The sequence below is a fragment of the Drosophila innubila genome, assembly GCF_004354385.1.
Source record: "Drosophila innubila isolate TH190305 chromosome 2L unlocalized genomic scaffold, UK_Dinn_1.0 4_B_2L, whole genome shotgun sequence".
Classification (NCBI taxonomy): Eukaryota; Metazoa; Arthropoda; class Insecta; order Diptera; family Drosophilidae; genus Drosophila; species Drosophila innubila.
Window position 1 is genome coordinate 25,475,071 of NW_022995372.1, and position 25,697 is coordinate 25,500,767.

At 34.5% G+C, this 25,697-nt stretch overlaps 1 protein-coding gene across 6 annotated transcripts in view; it reads left to right on the forward strand.

The window, feature by feature from the left end:
- Positions 1 to 25,697, forward strand: part of LOC117782063 (mucin-19) — a 72,277-nt gene that overhangs the window by 515 nt on the left and 46,065 nt on the right. For 2 of the 6 annotated variants that reach the window (XM_034618994.1, XM_034618995.1), the window contains exon 2: positions 14,169 to 14,322. In XM_034618994.1, the coding sequence (XP_034474885.1) occupies positions 14,268 to 14,322 (55 nt within the window). In that variant the 5' untranslated portion in view covers positions 14,169 to 14,267. Of the gene's footprint in view, positions 1 to 11,533; positions 12,899 to 14,168; positions 14,323 to 25,697 lie in introns of those variants that run through there. The other 4 variants (XM_034618993.1, XM_034618996.1, XM_034618992.1 and 1 more) reach the window with 3 other exon arrangements.

Consider the following 25,697-nt stretch of genomic DNA (forward strand, 5'->3'; position numbering starts at 1 on the left):
TCAGCAATTATTTCTCGTCACCAGCAACAACTGTAAATTGTAAAAACACTTGCAGCTCTTTGCTCTGCTCTGCTTTGGTTGAACAACGCGTCGGCGTCAGCGTCGTCGTTGGCATCGGTGACAAAGCTTTTGCCCAGCAATCAAAATGAACGCATGTTTGCAATTAGTCTGCGTTATTATAGTTGCTGTCGCTGCTTATCGATGCTGCCGACGCCGACAGCGACGTAACGCCGACGCAGTTGTTGTTACAAAGTAGCACGCGCATAGATATCAATAAATTAACATGCCTGCGCTCTTCCTCTCCTGTAGACAGGCAGGCTCCTCTCTCAGGCACTCTCGCTCTCTTGCATTTCATTTAAGTGTGCGCGTGCTGTGCGAGAGTTTATTTGCTACGTGTTTGCCTTTACGCCTTTTACATACCCTTCACATTATTATTATTATTATTTGCCATTTTGTCGCTTTCATTAATTGGCCTGTGTAAAAACGGCTGCGGCGGCCGCGACGGCGACGGCGACGGTGACAGCGACTGTGACGGCGACTTCAGGCTACCTGACACGGCAGCTTTTGTAACTGCTATCAGAAAGCACACTCTACTGTTGCTCCCGCTCTTGAGTGCCACTCAAACTTACCCTTTCTCTCTCTCGCTCTATCACTCTCTGTTACACACACTTGTTGCTGTTGCTTGTGTTGTTTTTACAGTTTTTAAGTGGCGTTCATATCCGGCGCTTGCGTTTGCTTTGGCTGATAAGCGTACTTCTTTCGCTGTGCTTCTTCGTCTTCTTCATCTTCATTTTGTTGTTGTTGTTGTGGTTACATTCGTGTTCTTGTTGTAGTTGTTGTTGTTGTTTGTGCGCTACCTGTCTGCATTTTATTTGCACATTTCTTTGCATTCTTCGGTCGCAGCTTCTCCAAGTTAACTTGTTGCTTTTGCTTCTGCTTTTGCTCTGACCAAATGATTCAGTTCTCAAAGCGCTTAATGCGCAACTGTTTTAGCCAAATTGCTCACAGAAATGTGCGTGTGTGTGTGCAAAATGTGTGCTAAGTCTAGCAAAACATATTTCATTTTGTGGCTTGTTTGTTGTGCAGTTTTCAAGTGTAGCGCGAAAGACTGACACGCAGTCAAGTGTTAAAACGTGCAGGACGAAAGCTCGCTAACCAAGTGAAAAGCTCTATAAGCTTTGAAAATAATTGAGATAACAGTATAACCAAACGGTCTCTTCTAAAGCACCAAGTATATACAAAGTTCACTCCTAACATTTATAAAATACAACAAATCATAACTCCTAAAGAAGCCATTAAACTTTGCACATTAATAGAGATTTTTAAGCTCGAGCATTAAACACTCTCTATTAAATCTTCGGAGATTTTCTTCTCAGATCTATTGACGTGTGTCCATTCATAAATATCGCCGCGATAATCAAAAACAAAGTTCGGCTCACAACATTTAGCTCAGACAAAAGCCGAATTAATATAAATATTTATAATTGGAATCAAAATTATGCGCACATTAACACGTTTCGGCTATAAGCCCTAAAAAATGTCTAAAAAAAGTATTAGCCTTTTAAAACACAGCTCATAAAAGATTTACATATATAAAGATATGATTATACATATGTAATAGAGTGGGCAGCACGTGACAGACATGTGAATTACTTTATAGAAACTATATGAAAAGTTCTATAAATAGCTTGACCTAACAACTTTAAAATAAATACGAATAAGAATCCAATTAAATATTGTTAAAATATTTGTAATCTACATTTTTTTTTGGTATGCTACTATATTCTTCTATTAAAAACATGCTAACCTATACATATTTTAATATGTATCACATTTAAATAGAGTCAATCGTCATCTAACATTTGATTTTTTTGACACATTTAGAATGATTTAAGCATAAGAAAACAATATTTATACATGCATTGTTAATACGCTAGATATTTACATAATATTCTATAATTCGAGTTTGAAAACAAATCTATTAATGAAAACAAACAAGCTGAGAGCATTACGAACTGATTTGAATAAAAGGCTGTTGAGATACTTGTGTCTTCGGATCTTAGGCAAATATTTGCAGAGCATATTAAGTATTATGTTAATGCTTCCAGCGATCTTTTGACCTAATGGATGTGATAAGCTTATTTTTTTGTAAAAAATTAACCTTTTAAACATCAATTTGTGACGTGGTTTTTAAATTAGCATACTTGTAATCTTGTGACAGGCGTTATTTTGAACTTTGTAAAAAATATTCAGCAGCGGCCTTGATATGGAATGAACCGAATGGTAACCTTCTCGGATTTTGGCTTAGCTTAATGGAAAGTGGATCAACAAGTTCGGGTCAACGGGTTTTAGAATTTGAATGGATAAAGTTTAATATTAAGATTATCTCTTCGCACACTGAACAAAACAACCATGCATTTTAACTAAAGTTGCTTTTGTTTTTAAGATTGTTTAATCAATTGATTTCACTTTTGGCAGGTTTCCACAAATGGTTATGGTCATATTTTTGTCCAGTGCATGTCATTGTCATAGTATTCGTTGATTTGTCTATTGTATAATCAAAATCAAAATATCAAATATTTGTTCATTTATTGTGACAGGTTAGACGAGTATTTATTTAAGCATTTTGCTGATTTTTTCATTTTTGATTTGATTTTTTCCGTATCAAAATTGATTGTTTTCTCGGATGTCTGTTTTTGGTACATACTAAAAATGGTGCGAAATTTTGTTACTTTGGTATGCACGCATCTTTATGACCTTTGCCAAGGTTCCAACTAAAAATCCCAAATCACACCCAAACATAACTTCCGTTTCAGTTTAAGCAATGGAATTTGCCAGTGTATCAACAATAGGTTGATTGAAATGAATTATATTGAAGTGGTCAGCATAAAAAATGTCTCCCTAATGATATCAGATATCCCTTATCATTTATAATAATAATAATAATATATAATATTACTGCTTACCTCACATGTCCTCTTTGTCACTTGATAAGTTCAGACCATTCTAAAAAAAAGAAAGAATAATAAAGTTATATATATGCTAATAAAAACAAATTCAACAATTTCCTGCTCCATGCTCTCCCTTCATTGTGGGTTTCAGGGAAAGATACGATGAGGAAGAAGTTGGAGAAGAAGTGGGAAAATAATTCGGATCGCCTCACATTTTGCCGTTTCATGTCATTAGCGGGCTCTAAAGCAAATATTTGACGAAGACAAACGAACGTACACAAAACTTCATCATAACTCGTTTCCCCCAAAAGCACAAGAAGAAGAAGAAGCAGCAGAAGAAATCAAGGAGGAGCGGTAGGGTTGTTGTCTCTCGTAGATTGTGAAGATCTCGCGCACTCGTTATGTGGTGCTTTAAGATGAGACTGAATATCGCGATCTTTTTCATTTTCTTTGCGCTGACTGAGACATTTTTGTTACTTGAACTGCGACAGAGACGATTGCCGACGATCCTCCCAACTGAAACCTGACGATGCTTTATGTACTCGCACTTCGCACTGACAGCAGTTTTTTCTCATATTTTATTTACTGCCGATCCCCAAACAACAAAAAGGAAAAGCAAAGAAATCACAGTCACAGTTTGTTTGATCACTCTTCGTAATTGACCATCGATCGATCGAGCAACAGATTCACTCGTTATAACTTACAATATGTTGCGTTTGCGTTGATCTTGCATTTGTCATGCTCTTAGAATTTCATCCGTTGACAGTTTTTCAAGAAAAGATCAAAGATCGTTCGGGTAACCGTTTTTTATTTCGTTGCTCTTTGATACCCAGTCATAAAAGGGTATAATAAAAGTTAAAGGCTGCAACCTATTAAGTATATCAAGAGCTTAAGCTGAGTCTGACTTCATATATGTACTCCTGGTGATCCCAGATACTGAAATCTACTTTCAATTTCTCAGAGTGGGTTAATCCCGTATACTGCAAATCATAGGAAATTACTTGTGGGCGCAGGTTGTGCCATTTCTCTAGGGTGTTTCAAAATCGAGCACGCTCAATAAGAACGTTATTTTTGTTGTTTGTTTATCAACTTTGTGCTCTGTTCGGTTGGCTATACACGCGGAAAAATTCGGATATGGTAAAATAAAAATGATTTTTAATCAGGTAAAATAAATCAATGATTTTAACTTAAAAAGTAATAAAAAAAATATTTTAAAATAAATAATAAAAATAATAGTTGAAAAAAATTTAAGTTGAATTGTTAGTTGATTATACTTAATTTAAACATGTAAAGTATTCAATTTGCAACGTTTTTTGTTTGAAAAAAAATAACTTGTATAAATTATAAAATCTTTAATAATCAACAGATAGTTCTAAAAACATATGTTGTAAGAACTATGTATTACTCGATTTACTTTACTGCATCTTTCTCGCGGTGTAGTTAGGTTGATTTGCTTTGGTTTCGTTTGAATTGTGCCGCTCGAATGAAAAAATAAATCCATAAAGCATCCCACTTTGTCGGTGATTTCTCAAACACGAAAACTATTTTGTTTTTGTTGGTGATTGTTCAGTTAGGTCAGATTCCGAGTTGCCCAGTTTTGAGTTGTCAGTGTTGCCTAGTTACCAGTTTCCAGTGTTGTGTGCTCCCTGGCGCCCACACTAAATACGCTCAGCTGAGATCGTTTCAACTGTACTCGTCTCGAGTTCAACTTGGTTCAGCTGAGCCGAGTTCAGTCGGGCGCTGTTAATGATTGCAAATGTCGTGATATTGTCGAGTGGGTTGAGTAGGTGCTGAACTTTAATTAAAGCGCACAAATGCTTTTATTTTTTTTTTAATTTTCAAAATGTGAACTTTGCGACGAGCAAGAACAAAAGCCAAAATCAGCTTTGATCATGAGAGATAAAGAAATAGATACTTACATAATAAACTATACTTCAGCACACAATTCAGATTACAATCTATAATAATAATATTGAGAAACAAATTAATAGACGAGCCTAGCTGATCTCAGCTGCAGAATGAAAACTAAAGCTCCAACTGCGATTACTTAAAGTAATATTGTATGAATCTAAAAATATAGAATAAGGGATATTTGCATTAAGTGAATTAATTGAGACAGAATTAAATTATTTTTTCTTGGTAGAGGAATCATGCAAATTGATTAAGATGTACTAGAAGACACATTCACACAAAGAAATTTGCAAGCATCTGCATTGATAAAAGTTAACTTTTTATTTAAAAGTATATACATTCAGAAATGAGGATCATTTGAGTCAGTTAATTTTAAATGACAAGGACTAGCTGGTTGTGTTTTTTTTTTTTATTAAAAGATAAGATTATCTTGAAAGATTCGTTAAAATGGCAAGGAGCTTATATTTGTTATTGACTTTTCAATTCACAAGACTTGAGGATTAGCTAGATTTCTTTCGTTTTGTATATTCTGATTAAATACGTTTCAAAGTTAAACTCAACTTTAAGGAACACATGATCTTCACGTGAAGCTGTTGATAAGGTGTTTCCATATAATTGGACGGCAATGCGAGAAGCCGGAACAACTCACAATTAACAGAACTGTAAATGTATTACGGAAAGAACTTTGTGAAAGATAATATGATTACTAGAAAGTAAATATGATCCCGTTGAGAAGCATTTTATAAGTAGGAACTGTCAAGAATTATACCATGAGTAAATCGTAACAAGTGAAATGTTGGAGTATAAAAATGATGTTAGATGAAACATACCTTAGCTAAAAATAAGAGAATCTATTATGCTTAAGATTAGTTGAACTTGACTTTAACACAGGATTATATCTTTGCCAACTGAACTCAAATGCCAACCAATGCGAATATTGTGAACGAGTGTTTGTGAATGTGAGTACGATTCTGATTGTGAATGTGGTGCAAACTGTCGTTGGGCGCTTTCAGATCCGTTTGTCAAAAAAAAAAAAGGAATGCCGTCAGTGCGTCCGATAGTCAGTCTGACTGACTGTCAGTCACCTCCAAGCATCGAAGCGTTGGCGCAGACATACACACACTGTTGCAATTATATGTGTGTGTGTGTGAGTTTTTTGCGCGCATCTATAAATAAAATAACACACAAAAATGCTAATGCCATGCGACCGACAGAGCGACCGATCGACATCAAGTCGACCGATGCCAGACCTCAAACGAACGCCCGTTTGCCCTCACAAATACACGGACACACACACTAATACGCACAGCCCAAAATGACAGCGACAAACAGCGTCGAGTTTACTTCATTTGCTTGAACTGAAAATTGAACACTGAACCGCTCTGAATATAGTCTCGTACTCTCCTCATATTTACTTCACATACACTGAGAGAAACAAAGCATAAGAAACACAGTTCTGATAAGTGTTGGTTAACATGATACTTTTGATATTGCCAGTGTGGAATTCCATTTCCGTTCCACGAAACAGCAAATCATTGAATTTCGACTTTGTGCAAGGTGAAACTTTGTCACCGCTTTTCAATATCCTAGAATGTTTTGCACTTTGTCTGGGTGTCATTTCTAGGCTAATTTCTAACATTATTCCATATTCTTTAGTTAAAGATCATTTGTAAAATTTAAAGTAGAATTGCAAATTGGAGAAGAAAATTTGTATTTCCTCACCGTTAAGTTCAAACATAGGCTAGTTACATTCCAAACTGTTCCACTTCCATCTACATAGGTCTATTCACTTTCCAAGGTCCCACTTCTATTAACTCAGGCAATATGTACAGAATTTCATGAATAAGAAACAGCTTAGGAACAATTTTGTCGAGATTGCAAGAGTTGGAAGCTGAAATATAAAATTCAAATATTTCTGTGCCCGATGTATTCAATTAGATAGCGTTCGGAGTGTTGAAGTTCCTGTAGGTGTTGGCAAAACAATATGAAAATTAAATGTGAAGCTTTTGCAACATGTCAAAGCAGAAATATGTCTTTTATTGCGTAAAATACAAATATCAATCCAATTGTTCTTCAAATCAATTTCTATTTAGTGTTTTGAAAAATGCAAAATGTTTCTGTGGAAGTCGCAGTCATCCAACAATAATAACGATAGCCCACTCGAAACATGTTTCTTTTAAGTAGATCTTTAATCTAACGTCATTATATTTGAGAGTTGGTTTTGTTCAGTGTAGTATGGCACACGCTGTACGCGAACCTCTGTCTAGGATCTTTATATATGTGTTTATGTGCTCGTTGCGAAAGTTTCGTTTTTTTTTTTTTACTTTGGCCTGCGATCTCAACTAACTACAACTCAACTCTGTCGCAGTCATCCACAGAGACTGCAGCTGGTAACCGAAACGGGAGGATCAGGAAGGGGGCCAGGAACGGGTACCAGGCCCAAGTCGCAAGTCCCAAGTCACAAGTCAGAGTCAGGCGTGTGGGCAGCGCGCGCGTGTTGAGTCTTTGCACCAGTTATGCTTGAGGCCTGTCTCTGGGACATGAACCAAAAAAAAAAAAAAACAAAACATGGCACAGTCTGCGACAAAGATCGACGCTGACTGACTCTGTTTCTGGCTCTGGCTCTGGTTCAGATTCTGACTCTCCTCCGTTGTTTTGGGGTCTTTAAGTGGCTGTGAAGAGGTCAGGTCGTGTGGCAACTGTACTCGCCAAGTGACACCTGCGTCTCCAAAATGGAATGGAGGTCAACTTTTGGTATGCTTAAGTTTGTTGATGCACTCCTTACTTGATGAGAAATATGTGAAGCGAGTGCAAAAAGACATTGTGAAAGTAGTAGAAAAGGAAAATAATTAACTTTAGTCCTGCAAAGTTGTATTCCAAATTGCATGTAATTTAACATTTTGATTATTAATAAGATTAAATAGAATATTAACGTATAAGTATGATCTACAGCTATAATTCAGTTCCAGTTCCATAATTCTTTAATGCTTTAAAAAAATATGTGCAGGTCAGCTTCGTTCGCTTTACTTCATTAATTATAACTTTTTTGGCTTTATAATCTTTTTTAAAACAAATATGTTCTAAAATTTAGAATCTAAATACGAGTTAGAAGTTTATGATAGTTTTAATGGAGATTAATATTTACTCAATTAAAATGTATTTCACATCTCATGATATATTTTATTTTTGCTTAATGTAAATCTATAATACTTTCATACTGTATGAGTTATTAAATATAATATTTTAAAAGAAGTTTATCATATTTTTTATAAGTCTGATAACTTCTTTTGGTTGATAAATTTTTTCTGGTGTTTAAACTGCTTTCTAAAATTTAGAATCTAAATCTTTAAATTTTCAAAAATGTATTTATAAACATTTTTTAATAAATTTTATGTACTCGTATCTTTAACCTTATCTTCTTTTCCTTACTCGACTGTAACATGCTTAAAAAAATTTTTAAATCTTAAAACTCGGCTGGATCCACTTTCCACTTCCGCAAATATACTTTAGCAGACGTTTGAAATTTGACAACTAACTGGTTATTGATAGACAGCACCGCATTATATTGTTTCTCTCTTTGGAGACGCCCCCTTTGAAAGGGAACTCATTAACATCCCTAATCTCTAGATCTACATATTGATGCAACTTTTGATATCTGAGAACGATTTTTTTAGCCGTAAAGTGACAGGTTGCCAATGAAAGTATGAAAATGTTATAGTATGTGTGTGAGTGTGTTTGTGTGTGTTGAAGCTTTTGCTTGTTGCAACATTTTGACGCGTTTTGGCAAACGAGTCAATTGTGTGGCCGTCGAACTGTCTGCAAAAAAAAAAAAGACAACAACAACAAGTCGACATCTTAGCATACAACGCATTTTGTTGTGGTTGAAATTTATTTTTCTTTATTTTTTTTTTGCAATATTGAAGATCGTCCCACACACATACATACACACACATACACATATTGGTGCCCCTCCATCAGGCAACTTTGGCGTTTCTCTCGCACTCCCTCTCTCTGTCCCTCTCACTCTGCAACTGTTTCGGTCGCGTTGACAACGTCTAAAGATGCTGCGCCCTCTCACCTTCTGTGGCTCTGCTTCTTCGTCGTCTTCTTTTTTCTCCTCTGGTCTTCGTCTTCGTTCTAGTTGTTGTTGCTTGTATTTTTGATTCATTGATGTGCTGCGTGGATGTCGTTCAGACGTGTGTGTGTGTGAGAGTATATGCACCTATGGGTACATATTTACCCTGCGCTGTTTTTGAATACCCTGTAAATCAAAAAAGGGCATGATATGGCAGAAAACATATATTTTTTATATGTTTTATTAATTTATTTCAAATACCTAACAGCGATATAAACTATACAGGTATTTTCCATCTTCACTAACTTTTGCAAGATAATATCTTAATAATTCACCTTTATACCCTGTAAGTCATTTATAATGCTAAATACAATGCATTAAAACTGCTTATAGGGTATCCTCCAAACAAACAGTATCGTCCACCCCATTTTTATTTGCGTTTTTTGTGTCTGGTCATTTGACTTTTTGGCTTTTGCCTGGCCAAGAGACCGAGTGCTTAAATATGTCCGAGCCAAAGTTGTGCCAACACATCAACCGTCTTAAATATATCGAAAAATATAACATATAACATATGAGATGAAATGACGTTCTGCTAAATTTTGGGAAATTTTACAAAAGATAAATTATAAATCTTTAACTTTAAGTTGACTTTAAGTCCATTAAAAACTTGTATTAAATATCTTTATATTGATCTGATATTACTAAACCTGGATTAAGTTAAAATTTTTTTTTAAATGTTTGATATATAAAGTAATTCTCTCCATAATTGTGAAAGTCAATGATGTGATAGATAAAATAATACAGTAAACATTCTATACAAGCAACTCACATAAACCAATTTTTTAAAAAAAAGTTTCCCATATAGAAAAAGTTGCTTATATAGAAACGAGTATAATTTAAAGGAGTATAATTTAAAGGAGAAATTTAAAATTTAATCCGTTTAACTAAGAAGTTTTATTTGTTAAAATAATATAAATTTAAGTAAGTCTATTAAAAAAAGTTTTTCTCTCACTCAGGGCAAAAACAAGAGGTTTTTGGTGGTAAGGTTATGGATATTGAACCTTCTTCAGACCTCTGATGATTCCTTGCCATCTTGCAATTCATTAAAAACTTATCTTTTTTTTTAAAAGAAGTCGGTTTTCTGTTTTTTCTCCATATTTATGAAAGTATGGAAATGTAATAAAAAAAACAATACTTGCTGCTTGTACAGAAAATTTGAAATCAAAAAAGTTGCTAATACAGAGGTTGCTACAAGAGAATGTTGCTTTTGTGAAGACCATATCATTATATAATAATAAAATACGTATATAATATTTAAAAGTTATAACAACCTATATAAAGTAAATCTCGATTAAATTATATGAGGTGTACAATATGATATAATTTTTTAATATTTCTAAATGATAACAGAAATATTCGCCACCTCTTTGAAGTTTTCGAATTTCCCGCATCCAATATCGAACCGCATCCAATAAGAAATACGAGTATGCATAGCACATGTCGCATTTTTTGTTTGCTTTTTTTTTTTGCTGCGCTTTGTTCTTGCAGTTCGCAGAAAAGATCACAGACCTTCTGACCTCACTCTCAAGCCATCTCGCTCGAGCTCTCACTTTCGCTCTCTCTCTATGTCTCTGTGCTGTTTGTTGGCAAATGTCGTCCCGTCAGAGCCACAACCCTAAGACAAGTGTGGGGAAAAGGGGGAAGGAGGAGCGGCCTGACACTAAAAAAGTTGCCTTGATCGGGAGACTGGGGTGCTGTGTGGGGCGACAGGGGGGATGGGGCAAACAATATATGCATGCCGTCGCGACGCGTCGCCGTTGACGTCGCTGTCTCAGTTCTAAAAATATTTCAGGTCGCTCGGTCGTTTGGTCGGTCGCGATGGCCGCCTGTTCGCTTTTGGTCTCGTTTGGGTTAAGTGTGCGCCGCATCTGTATCTGTATCACAGTATCTGTATCTGTATCTGTATCTTTAGGTGTAGCTGTGTATATTGGGCCAATAAATATATAGGAACATATACATATGTCCGCGTATATTTCTTTAAAGGTTGTTTGGGTCGTTGCGATATCAAATGTTATTGATTTACATTGAATTAGATTATTGTTTTGGGTATGACGAGCACTATCATTATACGAGTATATATATGTACATATATGTATACGAGGTAGTTTTACTCAGAATATGCCCCATTGCAATTAATATGCATATGTTTTTTTGCTTCAGACAGTGCTTCGGCCGAACAACAACTGGGCAAATACGAAAAGTGCAACAACAATTGACAGACGAGGCCAAAGTATCAAATGGCCAGCGATACAGTCAGATAAATAAGTAAACGCACTCACACAAACACACACACTCTCACACTCATACTCATACACGTATTGCGAGTTGAGTTAAGTGCAGCTTTTGTATGCGTTGAACTCTGAACCAGCTGACCTTCATTGAACCCTTTTTCAGCTGCGCGCACTGCACCCAACACAACACAACGCAAGCAACAAAGAGAGAGCACGCGCGCAAATAGAGAGCGAGAGAGTAAACAAGCGTCTGCACTGACTGATAAAGCTTAATGCGCACTCTTTGCTAAGCGGCTGCTCTTTCAGCTTGCGCGCGCTCTTCAACGCTTTCGCTCTCGCGTTCTCACTCTCAAGTGACCGTGTGTGTGTGTGTGAGAGTGTGCGAGCGGCGGCTCCAATGGGGCGCTGCTCGGGCTTTAATGCTCAGTACGTTCCCGTTTGCGTTGCGAGACGTGCGAATTGCGCTTGATGAGCTTAAGAAAACTCAACTTTTTGCAAGCATCGCGATCGATATCTAAAAAATAAACAAACTCGTATCGTTACTTTTTAAGCGCGCAAACCAGAAATATAAACAAAATAATAATAATCTTTAAACAAAAAAACGAGTCGCAAATTCCAATTATATAAATGTGTAACAACATGTGTAATACTTTGCAAAGGCTCAAAAGCTCAAAGGATTAAGCAGCAACTGTAAAAGTTGAGAGAATGAAAAAACATGCTGGCAATTTGTGCAACAAACTCACGTGTTTAGCCGCAAGATACAAAATCAGTGCGATGATGTCAAACGTCAACACACACGTGACTAGCAATTTATAAGCCAACAAAAACAAAAACAAATGCAACTAAAAAAGCAACAACTAATACAAAACAAAGTATTCATAATATATCAGCAAATATATCTTTGAGAAACAAATATCTCTGACCGCCTAATGAGCTGCTAAAAGTGCAAAAGTGAAATGCAAATCAGGCGAAAGTGAATGCCAATTGGATTAAAGTTCCAATAAGAATTAAGCTCAGTTGCTTTTAAAGGTCAAAGCTGCAGCATCACAAATTATAAATAAAGTCGGTGTTTGTTGTACAACAACAGCAACAAAAGCAGTCAAATTTAACGCGTGTGTTGTTCATTAACCAAATTACATAAAATAAAATGACGATAAAAATGTTGACAAAATATAAAAATTAATTTTAAAATACATTTTTGAAGCGGAAATACAGCAACAACAACAACTATTAACAAGTGCAAATTCTGGCAAAAAACGCATCCAAAAGCTGCACCCAAAACAACAACAACGGCGGCAAGAAAATTATGAAGTGATTTTTAAGCCGTGGTTTGTTTTTTTTAGTCAAACAACAAGTTCAGTTTGAAAAGCACATAAAAATATGTAATTACAATACTTAAAATAGTAAATTTAATAATAATAATAACACAGAGCTCACTTAAAAGCACAAAAATAAGTCAGCACAGTCGGCTTTTGACTCTGTTTTTGCTTCTGCTTTTGTTTTTGTTATTGCGGCTACTTTGTCAATTGGAATGACAAATTGACAGCAGTTACGATAACAACAATAGCAACAACAACAGCATACAATAATAACAATAGAAGTCGTTGGCGGCAATCAACGTGAAACAATCGACATAAAATACAAATACAAAAAAATATCAATAAAAAAAGGTAAATTCAAATTTGTGTTTTTTTTTTTCGTATACAAATGCAAAAAAGCTGTTTAAATATTTGATAGCCAATCGCGACCTTAAACTTTATTATTTTTCATTGTTTGTTTCCCCTTTAAAAAGGTTACAGTTTTTATTTGATTTCTCGAGAACCTCAAGTCTTTGACAACAGAAATTGACAGAGATTTAGATTATTCCAATTTTAATTTAGTTTGATGAACTTATTTAATCTTTATACCAACAATAGCGATCGGAAGATTTCTGTCAATTTTAGACTTTGAAACAAGTTCACAGTGCTTAAACCGGTTGAGAATTATTACTGCACTGCCTTTGATATTCGGTGTTTACTTATCAGCCAAAATAAAAATAATAATAATAAAAATAAAAATATATGTGCTAAACACAATTTGACAGCTTTTAATTAAACATAGATCAACCCAAGCAAACAAGAACTGTGATAAATATGAGCTAACTCAACTTGACGAATACCCTACAGTAACTTTAGTTAAATAAATATATAATGATTGATGTGTATTTGAGTTATTAAAGATAAAAATAATTAACTTAATATTAAATAATAATATATCCCACTCCTATCTTTGCTATATTTTAGAAATCCATTTGATTTTTTTTATTTTATTTTAAGTAAACAAAAAGACTTAAGAACTTCTGGTTGGAAAGAAAATATATTTAAGGGACCTATTGCTAATAAATTTCTTATACCAAACCTTTAGAATTGAATATCTAATGTAGATCACCTCATTAGAAATCAGATGCGCAATCATCGACAATTATTGAAAATATCAATTAATTTTCGTCTTTTGCGTTCTATACCCACTTAAGTCACTTGCAGGGTATACTAAATACAACATGAGCAAGACAAAGCGAAAGAAAAACAGCTGTACATTTGACAACAAGTGAATTAATTAAAGAAACACCTAAGCGGAGAGACATGCTTGCAGCCATATTTAATGGCCAGGCCAAATACATAAAGACATTAACGCAGTCAACTTAAGGCAAGAAGAAAAAAATATAATAAAAATAAACAGACTCTAATACGAAGACAAATTAGCGACATGAAATTGGCCAACAACCTGTTGCCTTTAACTTAATTGAAAAATTCGCTAAGCAAAAAATAAGAAAAAAAATACTAAAAAGAGAAAAAAACCGCAATGATAACTGCAAAAATTCATTTAAATAACCTTATAACTAATCTTCACTTATTTCTCTTTTCAACAATTTTTTCTTGGTTCACTTCCGGACTAATGCAGCAGCTAAAGGAAAGAAAGGGAGAGAAAGATATAGCGTGAAAGGAGACGACAAATCGAATCGGTGCGGTGTGGTTTTGACAATATGTTGAGCCCACCATAATGAAGGAAATTGATACAGAGACAACAGTAGTATGGCCAGCCTGGTGTTATTCCGGTAAGTAAGACACCGCCCTCTTACTCCATGACCCCCCTTTACACTATCCAGTTCTCTGTTTCAATCTTTCTATTGTCTAAACACTGTTTATCGTATTTAACTACAATGAATAGAGGTAGACCGAGACCAGACTTAAACCCCTCCCTCTTCTACCCGAAAGCCGCCTCTAATTTTACAGTTCTACAATCTACAAGTCCAGACCCCAGACAACTGGAATAAAATAGGTGTTGAAAGTTCAACTATCGTTTTACGCTTTTGTTTGTTGTATTTATTTCTCATTTGACTTTTTTTTATTGGTTTGTATTTCGGTTTGTCTTTCTTTGTCCACATATTTGTCTCCCCCTTATTCCGTTGGTTTCTATGCCTCTACGTATTGTTGGTCAACGTTTTGTACACTGTAAACCATTTACTCACTTTTTATTGCCACTGTGCAGACCCCACAGTGAGACCTCAGTGAACTTGGACCTCTGTTGGGACCTTTTGTTGTCGACTTTATTTATCGCTGTGAAATATTTTTATCAAACTCATTTATGGTATCTCACTCTTTGATATTGATATATTATTTTACCAATACTTCAAGATTAAAATAAAGTTGCCTTAACTGTCAATGATTTAAAGTTTTTGACTAAAGTTAAGGTTTATTAAAATAATTATAAATTTTATATTTACATTCTATTTTTTGGTACATTTATGATTTTGATATATAATTGTTATTTCCTACATAACGAATTAAAATATTTAAATATATCGGTGTTATTGTTGTCTTAGCTTTTATTATATTGTCTTTTTATACCAGTTACTTAAAAAATAAGTAAAAGGGTATATTGTGTTCGTTGGAATGTATGTAACAGGGAGAAGGAGGCATCTCCGACCCTATAAAGAATGTATATTCTTGATCAGCATCAACAGCAGAGTCGATATAGCCATGCCCGTCTGTCCGTCTGTGTAAGCGCCTAGATCTCAAAGACTATAAGAGATGGGGATAAAAAATTTGGCACACCGATTTCTATAAGCCACACGCAGGTCAAGTTTGTTTTAAATTTTTGGCACGCCCCCGTATCTCGCGAAATACCACCACACCCATGATAATTAACGTTATGATAATTAACGCTATCTAGTAATACAATCTATTATCCAACTGAATCGCATCATGATTAGACAAGTAGAACGGCAGTTATGGCGATATAATATTTTCAAAGTAGTACAAGTAATTTCTTTATTTTGGGATGTCGGGATGTCGACTATAGCCATTCCCACTTGTTTTCATAAAATATTAGAGTATTTATTTATAAACATTAAATTTTGTAAATTTCAAAACAATTTGTTAATAAACAGAGAAGAGAATATTATTGATCCCTTATAAGTTTGCCTAATTGCATGATAAAATTTTTAATATTAAAAATATTGCTTTACTTTTCGGCATACTTAAATATTTTAAATATATTAATTAGAGTGGGTCAATTTGTATGGAGTAAAAGAAATGCACAAAGCGGTTGTGAAATTCGTAATCTGCCATTAATTCTAAGAATTGCCCACGAAACCATGGGTCTAAAATCAATGTCGAGCTTCCACTTTTTACAGAGAATTTATAACTATTTCATATATTGCTAATTGTTTGTTAGGTATAACTTACATTCGAAACAAAAAGAATCAAAAACCCAAATAAAGGGCGATTTATGATGAATTTAGAGATAAGAATAAGTTGGCGGTCTCTTTTTAATTGAATTTTAAAATAAATGCAAAATTAACTTTTTTATTGAAACTTGACAAAGTGCTTATGCTTAAAACTAAATTTAAAAAAATCTAATTAAGACCGCCAACTAATTCTTATCTCTAATTTTATTATAATTTGGCCTCTACCTGTGGCTTTTTTTTTTTGAGCTAAGTTTTACCTAACAGACAGAAGCTCGATATTGATTTAGACATATGGCTTCTTGGGTAATTCTTCTAAGAATTCATCGTAGATTACGAATTTCATAACCGCTTTGTCGCGAAAAAAAATGACACACTCTAATATAAATATCTTATGAAAATTTCTTAAGATTCGGGCAATACATAAAGAAAGAGTATTTTATGTCGTTTATACTCTTCTGGAGCAATCTAATTTGCATTATTATATATATGTTTTTGGCCTTGCACATGTTGTTCACTTGAATGCCAAAACTTAAGCATTTGCAGCTGCTTTGCAAATAATTATGATCACAACAATGATGAAAATGATGTCATATGGCCCATGGACTCACCTTTGACTTTTTACGTAGCTTTTGATCTGTTAAAAACAGAAATAACAAAACAAAACCAGAATTTTTTTCATTGCACACCAAAAAATGGCTGATAATTATTATAATATAAATCGGAAAGATGAATAGGATAAGATAAAAGCCAAAGCTTTTACACAGACAGCTCACATGCATGTGAGCTTTTCAAAAATCTCACTAAGCCTAATGCAAACTCAGGCTGTTTTATTCGTATAACTTTAATTTATGGATCTTTGCTGCATTTGGTCAACCTTTTTGGCCAAGAGATTACAGCGACTGCCACTCCCAAGTGAAATGCTGGCAAAATTAAGCATTCAGCATGCAAATTTTTATTAAAACAAAGCACCTTACACACATACACACACACATCGACAAATCGCAATGAGAATGGCCGAAAAAGCCGCAATTTCAATGCGCCGACGCGTATTCACTTGACATGGGACTCGACTTGACTTTGACCGGCACCTCAAAAAAGTCAACACACACACACACAGAGATACAGGGAGGGGAAGACACAAATGGCCCGACAAGTGGCGATATAAAAAAGTATCGAGACGGCAGCGCGGCTTTAAAATTAAAATAATCAAAAATAAAGTATAAAAAAATAAAAAAAAACAAGCATGCAATGATGATGATAATGATCGTAACGATGATGACGTTGAAGATCGGTCGGGAAACAAAAACAAAAAACACAAAAGTAAAATTAAAATGCAAAACGAGTCGAAGGCCTGGAAGGTGAAGAAGATTCTCAGTCTCCTCTCCATGCAACACGGAGGAACAGAAGCGACCCGTCCTCATCAGTGGTGCCCCCTTGTGGAGGCTAATACAACAACAACAACAACTACTTACTTATACAATATCAATATGAGCAACGCTGCAGTTATAACCTTTTGTATGTTGTTGTTGTCGGTTGTTGCGCTTCACTCTTTGGCACTCTGTATTTTATTTTATTTCATTTTATTTTTTTTTCCTTATTACTTTTGCTTTGTTTTCTTTTTTTTTTTTGCTCAACTCGAAACCTTTGACGCGAACTTATGCCCTGCAAATGGCCATGGAATGTTGACTTGTCTGGAACTGAGACTTGAGAACTGCGAACTGAGAACTGAGAACTTCAAGTTGCAGTTGCAGTTGCAGTCCGGCAAGCGGTACCTGTCCCATTCCATGCCACTTATGACGAATTCCCAATACACTTTAATCAAGTTTATATCAATATCAAATATAAAATAAATATTTAGCAACATTTGAACTACTTTCTGAAATAAATAAATATTTACTATATAAAAATGTACTTATGCTCAAGTTGCAATCACAAATAATTCCAGAGAAATGTTCTTTTTTTTAAGTGTTTTACTCGGCTTTTTAATACAATTTTTAAAAACTTTTAAGCACAAACATTTAAATAAGAAACTTAATTGCTTATTTAAAAAAATATGCCTTATAATTTGTTAGTAAATACAAATAACAAATTCTTATTGCACATTTCAAACACTTTTGAAAACTGATAAAAAAGTGCAAAAAAACTTTGGGGTACAGAGCGGTTATTACTTAAACTAAAAGCTTTGCTTTATAAATTATCCAACAAAAATTATTATTTTCATTATTTTCTGGAAATATTTCAAAGTTTTTTTAATTTGAAAGAAAAGTTAGAAAGAAAGAAAGAAAAAAGAAAATTATTTATGAAATTAACAACTGAAACAATTCTTATACGTATTTTAACTTTAATCTAAAGCAATAAAAAGAAAGTGTAAATATTTGAATTTTAACTTTTAAAACTTAAATCAATATTTTTTGCGTTGCCAGCTTTATGTGCATGTGCATAAAGTGAAAACGAAAATGAATCTAGTAGAAAGATGGTATTAGTTAAACTAATCGCTTTTCATTATGTAATTTCAGAAATAATAGTTAAAATTCTTTTGCTGACTAGGCAAAATTTCATTAATCCAACTTAATCATTTTTTTATAATTTAAGTGTTTCTTAAATAATTTCCAAAGTTTTTCGGCTTTCTCACAATCAAAGCGTTAATCTTTTGCGTTGCAAGCGCTATACATATGTCAAAGCTCTCTTTAAGCAAGAGCAGCAGCATTAACAAACTAAAAGCGCAGTGTTGTTTTTGTTTTTGCTTTTTATATGCCGATGGCGTGCAGTTATCGTTGACGAGCAGCAACGACTGCGCAAGCGCGTCTGCTGCTGCTGCTGTTGCTACTTTAGCCTCTGCTTCACCTTCTCGTCCTCGTCCTCGTTCTCCTCCACGTCCTCCATCCATTATGTCTGCTCAACTTTGCACTCGGCAACGGCAGTTAAACGACTTGAGACACGCACACTTGTTGCTCTTTCACTCTTTGGCTTATTGCATGCAGTTTCAGTCTCAGTCTCAGTCTCTGTCTGCGTCGCAGTCGCCGCACTTATTTATTATTTGTTGTAGTTATGATTTGCGATTTTACTGCAGCCCCTGCTCTTTACTCTCTTAACCACTTCTTGGCCGAAGCAATGACTATCGATGGCCGCACGGTAGCCGCCGCAGGGCGCAATTACGCCACTTGTTGGAATTTCAGTCGACTTGGCTGAGAGTGTCTTGTCTCTTGACTCTTGGCTCGAGCTTCGGTTGTGGCCCCTATGGTTGGTTTTGGACCTGCTTGCACCTTCTTTGCCCTTGTGAGCGAGCGTGCACGCCTGCGCCCCTTTTGCGATTTTAATTCATTTGTTTTGTTTCAGTTGCGAGCCTAGAATGGCAAATGAGCAAAACGTGTAAATTATACGAGTCGCGGTCACAGCCAACGCAAATACAGCACACGTCGCTACGTCGCAGGTTTCCTACTTTTCGGTTTTTTTGCTGTAACTTTGCTCTCTGAGCTTTTACGACTCGCAGCCGCCGCCATTGTCACCCAAAGTGACGCCCGCGCCTTTTACGCTCTGTGAAGAGAGGCAAAGCAGCAAAGAGAGAAAGAGTTCGTGCACGTCGCGACATTTATTCATCAGCTTCAACTGAGCCACATCGATAATGAGTCGACGCGTCAAAGTCGCTGACGTCGCCGTTGGCGTTGACGTCGCGACGTCGTCGTCTTCGTCTCACCTGACGTTTACCTTAGCAGCATGTCTTGAGTTATGTTTATTGTTTGTTTTCGCATTCCTGGGCGTTTGTTGTCTTATATCGTTTTTCTCTCCCTCTATTACTAGTATTATTTTTTTGTCAAAGGTTTAGCAGCATCACATCTATCTTAATAGCTGACTTGTCGACTTATCCATCATTAGGGTCACCCTTTCAATTGCCAAGACATCAGTGACAGCACCTAAAGCTTAGCTTAGGACGAGCTTTCCCAAAATGTTGTAAAACTTCTATTGAAATTTTTTTTTTCTAAATGCCACAAATTTTTAAAGTAAAAAAAAATACAAAAAATTATATTTAAATAATGAATAAAAGATTCGCATTTTGTTTCTTGTTTAAAAATCGCAGTTGGATTATGGAGTTTATTATTATTATTATTATAAATTTAGATTGCTATTTAAATATATTTTTTTTGAAAGAAAAAATAGAACAGTTCATTCCAACAAACTCAGGGATTAAATACCTAATGGCAATTAATTTTTAATTAAATTTTTTTTTTTTTACACATTTGAAAGTTTTTTTCAATAAACTCTATTTCATTAATATTTTAAGTTTATCTTATTATGCCAAAATTTTAGAACTAAATTATATTTAAAAAATATTTTACTAACGATTCCTCCCAGTTTAACATAGGTTTGTTCACATAATTGAAATATTTTCTTTTAAATTCTATTTCATTTATAAGGTGTATCTTTTATGTCAAAAGTTTAATACAATTTCGCCAAACATATAACATTTGCGGCTTTGCTGGTCCAAATGTCAAAAGATCATTAATTTTAGTGAACTTTCGAGTGCGCTCTAATTGAATAATAATTGACATTAATTAAATAAACAGTCTTCACCAAGGGCCATCAAAAGGTGACTTTCAGTAATTCGGAAACTTTTCTGCATGCTATATATTCCTATTGTCATACACTATAAACTGTGTGAAATGGGTTTAAACAAGTAACATGTAATAAGAAGAAGGACAAAAGTGTTGAGTTGAATTAACATCGATAGTTTTTAATAAAAAGTCGAACTCAAAATTGTATTTTAAAAATCATTTCAATTTTTTTTTCAACCTCTTCTCAAGAATTGCAATAATAATTCTATATCATTTGTATGCGTTATTCATTATTCATTATTCGAGCATACCAATTTTTACATTTTTTTTATAACTTTTTACATTTTGGGCACGCAAAACAGAAAATAATTTAACAAAAAGCAAACAAATTTAATGACGTTAAGTTTGTATTTAAATTTAGAAGGCGGTGTGAGTGTGTGAACGTAATGAGTATGTGTGTGTTTATGTGTGTGACTAGCTTATTACATTAACAATTGAACTTGAACTGCTGCCGTTTGTAAATAATAATAATATTAATAATAATAATAATGTTAATAAAATACAGACGGGAGAAGCACACACACACACACAACTTGGGTGCTCATAAAAACACAGTATGTGTGTGTGTGTGTGTGTGTGTGATAGCCGTGACTGTAACAAATTTAACGAACGTCATTGAAACAAACTAAAAAAACAAAACACAAAAATAGCCGTGTAATTGTCAAGTCCAAGAGCGCGCGAAAAAAATGTTCAATAAAAGCAAAGGCAACAACAGCAACATCAAAAATAACAACAACACCAAGATCTTGTCCATTAAGTTGTGAATCCAACTCAAGTTGTTTAATGTTTAATATACAACAACAACAAAAACAAATAACCAAACGCATACCACAAGGTTGAATTCTCTAACTCTCTATCTCTCTCTTTTTTTGGTTTGGGGGCAGCACCTTATGTTACTACCATATACCTGAAAGCTATACCCCTCTCCTTATATGTAGATACCAACGCGTAGCACTCCATTAACAACAACAACAGATAACAACAACAACAACATCAACAAAAGAACTGACAACGCTTTTAGAATTCAATTAAAATCGAATCATTGTACGACACTCGCAACATGGAGAAGCAACAGAGAATAAACAGGAGAAAATAAGAAGAGGGTAGCGGGGAAGAGGGTGGGGGTACGTAGAAGCTACGAAGGCGGCACATGCGACGATCATTGGCGCAGATATTGACAAAATGTCGCAACGTGAGCAAAATATTGATGAGAATTGGCAAATCGAATCACAGTCACAGAGAAAGAGCGCATGACAGAGAAAGAGTGGGAAATAGAGAGAGAGAGAAAAAAACAGAGAGTTATGCATAAAATATGCCGTACTGTAGGGGAAATAGGAGGGCTGCAAGGGAAACGAGCTTCACGTCTTTTTGTATTGTATATATATCTCAAATGTGTCGCCGCTTAAAATTGCCAACGTTTATTAACATATCTCAGTGCGTTTACGAGAGAATCAAACTGAAGGGGGCACAGGTGGTACAGGGGAAGGGAGGAGCGGTGTGGCTGAGGGTGCGGTACAGCCGAGAACCTGCTAAGGTGAGGTCTTTTACGACCCCAACAAATCACGATCACAAAAAATAACTGGCAAGCAATATTGACATTTTTTCATTTGGAGATGAAATAAATAACTTTAAATATGCTGAACACATTTTCCAGGAAACTCAAAAATTTCTTAAATTATTATCATATTTCATTGTTTCTATTATTGAACTATATTTTTAAATTTACTTACTTGAAACACACAAACATATTATCATAAATAAAAACAATGTTATATTTGCTATTTTAAAGAAAAATTTGGGTATTTAAAACTTAGAAAAAAGGAAAAAATTAAGGCTTAAGTTCAGAGATCAATCCCTTTGAAGGATATCAAAGATATCTTAGTCTTCCACTTCAGAATAAAGTTTGTTTAAATGTAAAGAAAGGAGAATTGTGCAACATTTGATATGAACAACAAATGTTGATAATGAATTACATAGATTAGGTTTAACATTAACATCGCTTAAAACTACTATTCTTCTTAGATTTTAGTTTTATCTAGTGATTTGCATATATAAAAGAAACTAAAAAATAAAACCTTAGATCATTTTATTAACAATATATGAAGCAATATGTTTTATATTTAGAAAATGTATACAGGTGTGTTTGTATTCCTGAAAAATAAATTTGAAAGATTTGACAAAATTAAATATTTATTAAATTGAATTAAAATATCTTCAAATTTAATAAAAATGCAAATAAAATATGTTCGAAAATTTGAAATCTTTTACATTTTTGGGAACACCAACATTTCGAACGATTGTTTTCTGGAGCACACCTGATATACTTAAGATTGAATTGATAAACAGATTTGGAGATTAGTTACACTTAGATTCAAATTGTATAAGTTAAAAAGTCAAACTTAGCATTATGTTGATTTTTGGCAGAAATGTGAAAAACAGATTATGCTATTACTTTGATCTTGATAGATATACTTGTATCCAACGATTTATTCTGAATAGATAGATTCAGAAAACTTTGTAATTCGCTGTTGTTGTTTTTCGGCTTTAATATTTCTGTATTTGCTGCCGTTTTTTCAAGTTTTGTTTATTTTCCTGGGTTCCTACACGAAGCGCGTGACCCCCAAGAAGCATTCAGTTCAGCTCGACTTGGCTCTAACAAATTTTGACCAGGTTTTTATTAAATTCTTATGCTGGCCTCGCCAGCTTTATGACACCAACAAACGGCAACAACAACCACAGCTACAATAACAACAACAAGGCAACCGTTTCTCAGAGCTCGTCGATGGGTTTTTGGACGTCTTTGGTCGTGTTTGATCATTCAATTTGAAAGTTATTCATTATTCGATCACGTACGCACGCCCAGCTACCAATCGAGTACCCAGACTACACTCAGAAAAAAACACTCACACATATGGGTGAGAACCTACACAGATGAGTAGGAGGTCAATGTTCGTATGACAGTTGCTATGGCATTCACATGAGATTTCTTCTTCTACTCTTGTCTTTTTTGTTTTTTTCTGTCGAAATTTTCAAACACTGGCCACAATTACAAATTGAATTTCTGACACGTTGAAAACATTTTGTGAGTTGGTTTTTTTTATGACGTCGTCTAATGAACTTTTCACTTGCCAACGGCCTTAACGACTTACCTCTTTTTCTATCCCTCTTCCTCTTTATCCCTCTATCTCTGTCTATCTCTTGGTTTGACAACTTCTTTAAGAGTTGCAAGATTAGCCAACAGTTGCAGCTGCCATTAAATGAAGTCCCCACTTCCTGTACGAGTCCTGCACACACAAAAAAAATTAACAGCAGCTCTCGAAGCAACATCTAATCTTCATTATCAGCTGGAGTCAAGACAGAGACTGAGACTGGAAGAGTTGGAAAACTGAGGAAAGAGTTGCAGTGCACACGCTGTAAAATTGCTATTAAATTGTTGCTGATTTTATGTTTGGGTTGGAGGATTTTTCTGTTTTCTGATTTCGGCGCTAAAAGTTGTTATCTCTATCTCTCCTTCTCGGGTTCTGTCTCTCTATCTCTATCTCTCTCACTCTCTCTGTCCCTGCTGATTTGGCATCATTTGCTGACTTCCTCTGGCGCTTTATGCGCTATTTACACTTGCCTTTTACTTGCCTCTTGTGTGTATTTTATGTTTACTTACTTAGCTTGGGTGTAGACGAGTCTGTCTCTCTTTCCCGCCACCTCCACCTCTTCTCATCATTTCCATCCTCTTACCACTGATGATGTCTCAATTAGTTGGTATCTTGTGGATTATTGTGGTTAGCTGCCGTTTGTAGAAAATGGAAAATGACTTTTGAATTAACTGAACTATTTCAATCCGAGCAAATGAGTTTTACTTTGGCTTATCTGATGGATCAGAACTTGAACCTATCAAAAAGTACTAAAAAAAAAGTCTAAGATTCTTCAAAGATCATTTCGAAGACTTTGTTCTCTGATTACAAAAAAATCCAACAGCTTCATTATCAAATGCAATTCTAGATTCTCTTGTATCTTTCTTTAGACTGATCTCAGCTATTAGCAGTTTTTTAAAAAGGTCACTTTTTCTTTCATTTTCTGTCGCTCCGACCATTCATTGTTATTCTATCATTCTTTACGAAAATTTGCACGGTCTCATTTTAAAGAATTGCTGATTGCTTTTTTTCTTATATTCGTGTTGTCTTTTCATATGGATAACAACCATTCAAAGCTCTTTAAATTTATAAGTTATCTTGATACTTGGCTTACTACCAAACAGAAGTCGATTCATACTTTTGGTCTATTCATAACATGTAGAAGTCAAGCAGCAAACTTCTCTTATGCCATCTTTTATCTCATATTTTTGTAGAAACTTGGCATTAGCTGCTTTTGATCTTTTTCTAGATGTATTAAGCTCTTAATAAACTAATTTCCTATCAGAATGAGTATTTTTATGATTTGGTAAGAAAATATTATCTATTATATTTTGTTATTAGAATAAACTTCTATAGACAAATAGGTTTTAATATATTTGTTAAATTATTGTAGATTAATACTTAATCCAAATTAAATAATTATAATTAATAAAAAAAAAGTTACGGTCTTTAGATCATTATTTTCTTAACTATTATATTAAATTTTTGTATTATCTACAATATATTTGTATTAGAATGGAGTACTTTATTAAAAAAAATTAAACGTTTTATGTATATAAGAAAAGTATATTTTATCTTTATTTGCATGCAATTTTCTTTTAAAACAAATTCGAATCTAATACATTTTCAGCTTCCCAGTTTGGCATGTATATTTTTTTTGCGACTTTCTTTTCTCACACTCTCTTTAGATTGACAATCTTTTTATTCCGCTTTCCAAGTGTGTTTGGGACAATCCTAACTTCCAATTATAATGCCATATCAATGCGTTTTGGCCTGGCCTAAAAGTTAACTGTACAAAAATGCATATGAGCAGTGCATAAACACACATTATCAAGGCAGTAAAAGAAGAAAATAGGAGGAAAATGTAGCCATATAAGCGCAGTATAATAGTTCAATCACTTGTCACCACATAAGAGCAGACTCTACTCCCTAGTATTAACTATTCTTCCACCCTCTCTCTCTCTCTCTCTCTCATTCTCTCTCTCTGTGCCTGTCAACTTCT